This window comes from Condylura cristata, unplaced genomic scaffold, assembly GCF_000260355.1.
Source record: "Condylura cristata isolate star-nosed mole 26May11 unplaced genomic scaffold, ConCri1.0 scaffold00015, whole genome shotgun sequence".
NCBI classification, from domain to species: domain Eukaryota; kingdom Metazoa; phylum Chordata; class Mammalia; order Eulipotyphla; family Talpidae; genus Condylura; species Condylura cristata.
The window spans coordinates 5,246,576-5,256,263 of record NW_004567116.1 but is presented as its reverse complement, the minus strand read 5'-3'; the positions used below and the strand labels follow the sequence as shown (position 1 = coordinate 5,256,263).

The 9,688-nt window shown below is 40.4% G+C and overlaps 1 protein-coding gene across 1 annotated transcript; it reads right to left on the bottom strand.

Annotated features, from left to right (window-relative positions):
- Nucleotides 1-2,625: 2,625 nt before the first annotated feature.
- On the bottom strand, nucleotides 2,626-3,588 carry LOC101637529 (olfactory receptor 5A1-like). Its single transcript, XM_004683420.1, has one exon. It carries the CDS (start codon nucleotides 3,586-3,588, stop codon nucleotides 2,626-2,628), a length of 963 nt encoding a protein of 320 aa, XP_004683477.1.
- Between the last annotated feature and the right edge of the window lie 6,100 nt (nucleotides 3,589-9,688).

Below are 9,688 nucleotides of genomic sequence, written 5' to 3'. Positions count from 1 at the left end.
GGGCAGCAGAGTGGGGGAGGGACCATGAGGTAGAGGGGCTCTCCAGGCACCTGCTCTCTGGGGCCACGTTCCACGGAGCTTTGGTCACAGCTAATATGCCCCATTAGCCACGTCCCCTCTGGGTGCTTTCTTCTCAGGCAACATCTCATGACTACAGATTGTGTTTTAACAAACTTGGAAGCAATTGAGCTGGAAATGTCTTGGGAATAATTCAATATCTTACTTTCACTTTCCAGGAAACTTGAACTGGAGGTGTAAGGAATTCTCCAAGCTGACACAGCCACTTTGTATATACCTTAGTAGCAATAGCTGGGATGTGTGGATACTTACTTGTTTACCAAGAACTTTTACTTTAATTAAATATTGATACTCTTTATCAATTCCTTGAGCTGGAATAATCATTTTAGTACACCTGTGCAATATCTGAGTAATCCGGAAAGGGGTTTTCCTTTCTTTTCTCTGCCTAGTTATTACAGAGATTGACTAGTCATTTATATATTATTATCCTATATTCCATATTGAAGTCCAAAATTTATTGTGGCTGACTTAACTGTGTTATCCATTTATCAGCTTTTTGAGATCCCTTTATTATCTTGGTTTGATTATAGAAAATAAGGTTTAGCGTGGGAATAACAACATAGATCATGGACAGGAACTTGTTTTATGGGGAGTGGCGGGAACTAAGAGCATGTGCACAGAAAGGAACCAAAGCATGGGGATGGCAATAAAGACCCAACTTCAACAAACACAAGTGAAAGAGTCATCACTAGGCATTGAGAGAATGAAGGAAGACAAGGGTAGAATCTAGTGTATGTCACAGATGAAATGATGAGTGACATTTTGCCCACCATGGTAGACCATTTAAATACCAGTAAACCAATGAGGACTTCACATAAATCCAAATCTTGAGACAATGTTCGTTTATTTGTTTATTGGTTAGTTGTTTTTTTTTTTCTTTTGTCCTAGTGACTTTTGGCACAGGTAAACATAGCATTTTCTGCCAAATTAAATTGAAAACAGGAGCTGTAGGGAACTGGAGGCCAATAGAGAAAGGTGAAGGAAAATTTGGCAAATTGAAAAGTCAAAGTTTCATATAAGTAAGAGGTTATGATCATGGTAACAGCCACACATGTTCAGGTCTATGAGCTTGAGTTCCTTCCACTTCTCTAAGGATTTCTCCTCATGCAATGAAGGTGCAGAGGTGGGAGTGTGGGAGTGTAGCCATTAAACTCACTAGTATGTCCTAGTTGGAGTAGAAAAACCCAACCTTCTTAATTTGTCCCTTTTTGAAATGTTACCAGGATTTCTCTTGACATGTATTTGAAATTGAGTAAAACACAAAAATTGACTAACCACCAATTGTATAAGTTAACATTCATTAGCTATCACCATGTGCCAGATTCGGTATTTTCATGGCTAGTCTCACATAATCGCTTTGTCATTCCTTGAGGAAGATGCAATTATTCTTCTCAATGGAGATGTGAGGAAAACATGTGTGAGTAGTTGCAAAAGGGCAACTATCTAGAAAATGTGTTAGCCAGGAATTTACAAACGCAGGTCTGTCGAGAACAGATTCATTTAACCACATTTTGCTTTATTTAGTCTCACAGTCCCACAACCTAATGCTTCAAAGTCACCAGTTATGAAGATTCTGATGGATTGTTGCTGCCTGGGAAGTCTCTTGCTTGGAAACTACATTCTGTGCACCCCCAAGTCTGCTGAATCTCCTGTTGCTTGGTGGGTCTAAAGACCCTGGAATATTGGAAGGCTCAGATTCTGGGGGCTTGGGTCCTTCCTCTGTAGATGCAACATGGCACTAGCCTTTCTGAGTCTCAGAGACTCTAGACCGACCTGAAGTATGTGCCAGGTACATCTGGGCCAGGAAATGATGGCATTGGCTTCCTTCTAGGCTGTGAGTATGTCCCCAAGATTTACTTTTAATCATTTCATTCCTTTCCCCCCATCTCATTTTCACAGTTCATTTCACAAGCTGACTCAAGAATAACTCAGAGGAAACAAGTTTGGGGGAATAAAACCAGACCAAGTTCACGCTCATACCTCTCATACATACTCCTCTGTCTCTGTCTCTTTCTCTGTCTCTGTCTCTATCTCTGTCTCTATTTCTCTCTCTCTCTCTTTCTCTTGCTCGCTCACTCACTCTCTCTCTCTCCCTTTTACTCTGGCTCCATATCTTCTTTCAAAGTTTAAGTTTATAATGAGCCAATTTTCTCTATTTTTAATTTTCACTAATTAATGAAAACATTTTTTACTTCATAATTGAAATGTAAATAAATGAAAACTGAGTAAAAGAAGTTCAGGGGAGAAAAAACTGTTTGTGTAACTTCCTAGGTTTCATACAACAATATTTTTCAAAATATCTATTCTGAAACACAAGGTTTATCTACTGGGTCTAATCATGAAAACGGGCTTTCAGCTGCCTACCATGTTGCAGCTGCTGCTCAGACAGATCCCTGAATGTAGAGCACTTATTAAGCATAAGAACCAGGAATCATGAGGACACTTACCTATTCTGACCACCATCTTCCATTAGGACTAGAAATATATGGTAATAAAGTGGGTTTATTTGTTCTACTGTATTTTGCATTCTTTTTTCAGATATTATTCTTATTGAGACAAATGTGCTGTCTTCTTCATCACTCTCCTGAGGGCATCTTTGATCTCCTTGTTCCTCAGACTATAAATAAGAGGGTTTAACATGGGAATAGCAATAACATAGAACACAGTCAGAAACTTGTTCTGTTCTGTGGAGTGACCAGAACTAGGATGCATGTACACAGAGAGGGCTGTGCCGTACAAGAGAGTCACAACTGCCAGGTGGGAGGCACAAGTGTTGAAGGCCTTGGCGCTACCTTTGACAGAGGATATTTTCAGGATGGAAGCTGCAATGAAACCATAGGATAACAGAATAAGAAGTAAAGACCCAAACCCAACAAAAATAGCTACTAGAAAAAGAATCGTTTCACTAATGAAGGGATTAGAACAAGATAGGTTCATAATCTCAGTTATGTTACACAAGAAATGTTGGATGATATTTGGCCCACAGTAGTACAACTCAAAGCAAGTCACTGTCTCTACTAATGCACAAATGAAACCGCACCCAATGGCTCCAGCAACCATCTTCCAGCAAAGCCCAGGCGCCATGATGGTCAAGTACTGAAGAGGGTGGCCAATGGCCACATATCTGTCATAGGCCATAACAGCCAAGAGGCAGCACTCAGCCTGACCCATCCAGGAAGCCACAAAATACTGGGTGGCACAGGCAATGAAGGAAATGACTTTTTTATCTTTGAAGAGGTCTGAAAGCATCCTGGGGCTGATGGAAGTAGTATAGCAGATGTCTATCAATGACAGGACACTGAGGAAAAAGTACATTGGTGTGTGCAGGTGGGAGTCCATCCTGATTAGGGTGATGAGACCCATGTTCCAGAATAATGTCACAAGGTAGATCACCAGGAAGACTGGGAAGAGACTAAGCTGCAGCTCCTTTTCATCTGAGATTCCCAGGAGAACAAACATTGTCACACGGGTGACATTTCTGTCCTCTCCCATGGACCTGCTTGGCACCATCTTCTGAGAATAGATAAAGATGAAATGTTTTTATTCTCAAAAATCAAGAAAAATTACTTTGGTTTTTTTTTCTTAATGTAACTGACTAAGTATATTAACATGGATGAATATTGCCTCTTTGTCTCATCACCTGGGGACAAGACACAGTAGTTAAAGATCATGTCTGCTTTATCCACTAAAATATATTGATTTGTTTGCCTCCTACACATGCACAACCACATACCAATTAGAATTATACAAATTAGGGGGACGTTGTCCTATCTGCCCAGGGTGAGGCGTGTCACTGTAAATGGGCAGCCCCATGAGAGCCCAGAGCATGGCATCATGCAAAGCTTCAATGTAAAATGAGGATACGACTTAGTGCTCTTTAAAACCACCTTGATAATTACTGTTTTATTAATCTGTTATAGTGGCATGCAGAAAAATTTGTAAGTGCCTCCCAGTGTCAACAAATCCATAGATAGAGGAATAATATAATGGGATCATGGAAGGAAGCGAGTGCCCATTTGTGGCTTAGAAGTTATATGACTTTTACCCAACTTCCAAACCCTAGGAAGACTCCTGAGATGTTAGATAATACAGATTTGAAAGTGATTCATGCTCCCTTCAATGAACCTACAGTTTCTCTTCCTCAGTTCAGAGATTCTTATATGTTAAATTGCCTGGCTCCTTATTGAGTCAATGGTACTTTTGAAAATCTTTTAGAAAATCTGACCCTCCCATCAGTCCCTGTGCATGGGTTTATGGATTCTCTGTCACTACAGAGTCCACAGTCATGTCCAGGGGTAAGACTCAAACTACAAATGACAGTAACTTGAGCTCAGTCTGTGTAGACAATGGACATGGGAGCTAGAAAGCTGAGGCAGGTTCTAAAATTCTTTCTCCATCTTCACTGGAGTTAGTAAAGAAAAATGAAGACCTGCATCTCTGAGGCAAACTCATGGCTCTGCCCCAGCAGTGAGTGTCTGCCCAAGGGGCAGCAGCTGTCCTGTCTCCAGAGGTCATAAGGACAACTCCCCACCCCACACTGCACATCTTCATCTTGGAACTCAAACCAGAAAGTAAATCCAGGAGCAAAGCTTTCACTTTAAGATGGTTTTGTTGGCATTAAAACTCACAAAACACTTGTGCTAAAATACAGTGTTTAAAAGCACAGTTAATCAAAAGTATGAATTGGGCTCCAGGTTGGGTTTTATCACTTTATTTATACAAACATGTACAAAGATTGTTTATCCCTGCATATCTCCTTCCTCATATAAAATTAATAAGTACCTCAAAAGTAACCATTGTGTCAGGAGTGCATTAGGAATTTTGAAGTAAAAAGGGTCTTAGAACACTTCCTGTGGAACACAAATTCCTCAGTAAATGTTAAGGTAACATTTATCATTGTCTATTTAGTTAGCTTGAGTTTGGTTCTCCATCTCCATTTATTGGGGCTGCTTCTCACATAGGCCAGGGACAAACAAGAATGATGATAAGGCTCCCTCAGCAGGCTGCCTTAAGACAAGAGAGGTCTTCTTGGCCATGTGGATTACCTCCCAGGCTGGGATCAAACTCGAGCTGACACGGTTGTGGCTAGCTTCCTAGAGCTGTGCTCTAACCCTTTGCACCACCAGGTAGGGCCCTGTACTACTCATTCTTAAGAGACATACACAACACTTAGTATAATGCCAAGTTCTGATCAATCAATGGCACTACAATTAATTTTATTTACTACCTCCTAGTAACAGAGGAAACCTAACTAAATGCATATGTGTGATCAATCACTATAAAATAAGAATGTAGGTTGTGCTTTGCTTCAAATAATCATAAGAAATTAGGCACTCTTAACATCTGACAGCTAGATAAAGAAAAATATGAATGTATTCACTTTCTTTGACAAATTTATTAAATGTGTGGAACTTTTCCCAGGAAATTGTGAGGAAGGCACATTGACTGATATCAATAACATGGAATTTTCACTGTATGGATCTAGCTTTAAAAATATATCTTACTTAATTCTTAGGATCATGAGCCAATGCTAGCGTGACATTGGCATTTTAGTCGCAACATATGTTGAAAAAAGTCAGGATGTCGTGCAATGAAAAATAACGATGCAGTGTAAGAAAGGTGGGAAGTCTAGTAAGATCGTTACTACCCGGTCTTTCAACAGACCAAAGATACTGCACATGAGCTTTGGCTATCTTTTATGTAGGGACCAGTTTGCTTCTTGCTACTCAGAAAGGAAGCCGTGGATTTAAATGTAAATCGAGTTATTATTATTGTTACTTTAAAGCAGATTCATTAAGGAGATAACAAATGAGAGAGATGGGGTCCTTAGGGTGGTTAAATCTACAAAGCATAGATAGATAAACCTGCTTTGAGATAGGAAATTCTCCCCGAATTCACTACATCATACTACATCATTGTTCAGCACACAATTATTAATGCTTCTATTGTTTCCATCTTTACTGAAGCCATCTCATTTGATTCTACATGACATAATGTTTCCAGTTCACATATGGAAAACCAGAAGGTGACAAAGTTCTGTATCAAGTCCTAGAGAATTACAGAACTAGGTCACATCAGCCCTCACCCCAGAGTAAAACCTGACACTAACCTGGTCTCTGAGGTCAGAGATTTTGGATAAGGGGGGACATTCCACAGGAAGACATCACCTGGAGGGCAGGGAAGGGAGGTAGAGGGAAGAACTGAAGCTGGAAGTGACCAAGTGTCAAGCACCTGCCCCCACAGCGCCTACTAGGGCTCACACCGCTGTGGAGACAGCACAGAATCCTCTTATTTCTAAATCTCGCTTCTCACCTTGACCAAGATCCCTCAGGAATACACACTTCTGCCAAAGATGGAAAGAGTAATTCTTCCCTGGAAAATGTTCCAGGATGGACCCGGTTGACTCCAGGACAGCAGCTGTGAGCCATGAAACAGGTTGTTCACTGACAGCAAGTGACATACCCACAAGTGGGAAGTCCTCTAGTATTTGTTTTTGAGGGCAGCAGAGTCGGGGGAGGAACTATGAAATGGAAAGGCTCTCCAGGTACCTGCTCTCTGGGGTCATGTTGCCATAGAGCTTCGGTCACAGCTAATCACCCCATTTTCCACATCCCCTCTGGGTCCTTTCTTCCCCAGGTCCTGGCAAAGTCTCATGGTTATAGGTTTTGTTTTAACAAACTTGGAGGCAATTGAGCTGCAAATGTCCTAGGAATAGTTCAAAATCATACTTGGACTTTCCAGGTAACTTGAGCCAAAATTTTCCCAAGCTGACATACTTAAGCAATAAATTAGATGTATGGGCTCTTTCTTGTTTACCAAGAACTTTCATTTTAAATACATTAATGTATACATTTTATTAGTTCCATGAACCTGAATTAATCATCAAAAGAGCACTGTGAAATATACAAGGAATCCAGGAAGGGGTTCTCATTTCTTCTCTCTACCTAATTATTATTTAGATTTTAAAAAGTCACTTATATACTCTTATCCTATGTTCCATATTGAAGTTCAAAAATCATCATGGCTGACTTAAATGCATTACCTATTTGTCAGCTTCTTGAGCTCCCCTTCATCATCTTCGTTCCTCATTATAGAAAATAAGGTTCAGCATGGGAATAACAACATAGATTATGGACAGGAACTTGTGTTTCATCGAGCACGTGCTCAGAGAGAGCTGGGCACAGACGAGAGTCACAGCACCAGGTGGGATGCACAGGTGTTGCTGGTCTTGGCACTACCCCTGGTGCAGGACACTCGCACTAATGAGTTTCAGTAGAACCAAAGCATGAGGGATGGCAATAAAGACCCAACTTCAGCAAACACAAGTGAAAGTAAGTAGTCATTAGGCATTGAGAGAAGGAAGATGAGGGTATGTCACAGATGAAATGAGTGGTATTTTCCCACAGTGGTAGAGAGAAAAACAATTGACTGTTAAATACTAATAAGTCATGAAGCCGCCACATAAATCCAAACCTTGAGACATTGCTCTTTTATTTATTTGTTTATTTGCTCATTGTTTTGTTCCAGTGACTTTTGGCAATAGGGTAACTTAACATTCTCTACCAAATTAAATTGAAAGGTAGGAGCTTTAAGGAGCTGAAGACAACATAAAAAAGGTGAGATGAAAAATTGACAAATTGAAACATCAAGGTTTATTGTAAGTAAGGGATTTACGACCACAGTAACATCTTCCCACGTGGTCATGTATATGAGCTTGAGCTCCTTCCACTTCCCTAAGGATTCCTCTTTGTGCAATGAAGTGCAGGGGTGGGAATCTGGGCATTTTACGCACTATTATGTCCTAATTGGAGTCGACATTCCAGAACTGCTTAATTAGTCCCTTTTTAAAGTGTTACCAGAATTTTCTTGACATACATGAAATTGAGTAAAAAAAAATTGACTAACCACCAATTGTATAAGTTAACATTCATTAGGTATCACCACGTGCCAGATTCGGTATTTTCATGGCTAGTCTCACATAATCGCTTTGTCATTCCTTGAGGAAGATGCAATTATTCTTCTCAATGGAGACGTGAGGAAAACATGTGTGAGTAGTTGCAAAAGGGCAACTATCTAGAAAATGTGTTAGCCAGGAATTTACAAACGCAGGTCTGTCAAGAACAGATTCATTTAACCACATTTTGCTTTATTTAGTCTCACAGTCCCACAACCTAAAGCTTCAAAGTCACCAGTTATGAAGATTCTGATGGATTGTTACTGCCTGGGAAGAGCATGGAGAACTCAAAATGCCCAGATACCCGAGACAGGGAAATTATTTCTCTCTTCATTAATAACCAAAAAAGTTGCATTCAGACCTGGAGAAACATGAGTATAAATGTTGTGCACATACTACTGTGATGTGTAGCACACTTAGTCCATGAATGCTTGTCTGGGGAATTATTCTCTTTGTCAATTTTCTTAAAGTCTCTTGCTTGGAAACTACATTCTGTGGCACCCCCAAGTCTGCTGAATCTCCAGTTGCTTGGTGGGTCTAAAGACCCCGGAATATTGGGAGGCTCAGATTCTGGGGACTTGGGTCCTTCCTCTGTAGACGCAACATGGCACTGGCTTTTCTGAGTCTCAGAGACTCTAGACTGACCTGAAGTATGCACCAGGTAGATCTGGGCCAGGAAATGATGGCATTGGCTTCCTTCTAGACTGTGAGTATGTCCCCAAGCTTTACTTTTAATCATTTCATTCCTTTCCCCCATCTCATTTTCACAGTTCATTTCACAAGCTGACTCAAGAATAACTCAGAGGAAACAGGTTTGGGGAATAAGACCAAGCTCTCTCTCTCTAGTCTCTCCCCACCCTATCTCTTTTACTCTGCCTCCATATCTCCAATTCAGAATTAAGTTTATAATGAGTTAATTTTCTCGATTTTCAATTTTCACTAATCAATGAACACATTACTTTTCTTCATAATTGAACTACAAGTAAATGAAAACTACGTAAAAGACATTCAGGGAAAAAAAAACAGTTTGTGGGACTACCTAGATTTCTCTACATACAATATCTTTCAGAATATCTATTCTCAAACACAAGGTTTATCTACTGGGTCTAACCTTGGAAACTGGCTTTCAAGCTTCCTGCCATGGTGGAAATGCTGCTCAGATAGATCCTTGCTTGTAGAACACTAAGCATAAGGCCACTGGAACCAAGAAGCCAGACTCTGACATTTTCTGCCTAAATATTCTTTTGATCTACCAAAAGGACACTACATATTCTGACTGCTGCATTGCATTAGGGGGGAAATACATGGCCACAAATTATTTTGCTCTATTGCATTTGGCTTTCTTTTTTTCAGGTATTATTCTTACCCAGATAAATGTGTGGTCCTCTTTATCACCCTCCTGAGGGCATCTTTGATCTCCTTGTTCCTAAGGCTATATATGAAAGGATTTAACATGGGGATAATGATAACATAGAACACAGACAGAAACTTGTTCTGTTTTGTGGAGTGGCTGGAGGTAGGATGCATGTACACAGCAAGGACTGTGCCATAGAAGAGGGTCACAACCGCCAGGTGGGAGGCACAGGTGTTGAAGGCCTTGGCGCTACCTTTGACAGAGGATATTTTCAGGATGGAAGCTGCAATGAAACCATAGGA

Coding starts and splice junctions, on each gene's coding strand:
- LOC101637529 (XM_004683420.1), bottom strand. CDS start 3,588: ATGGTGCCAAGCAGGTCCATGGGAGAGGACAGAAATGTCACCCGTGTG.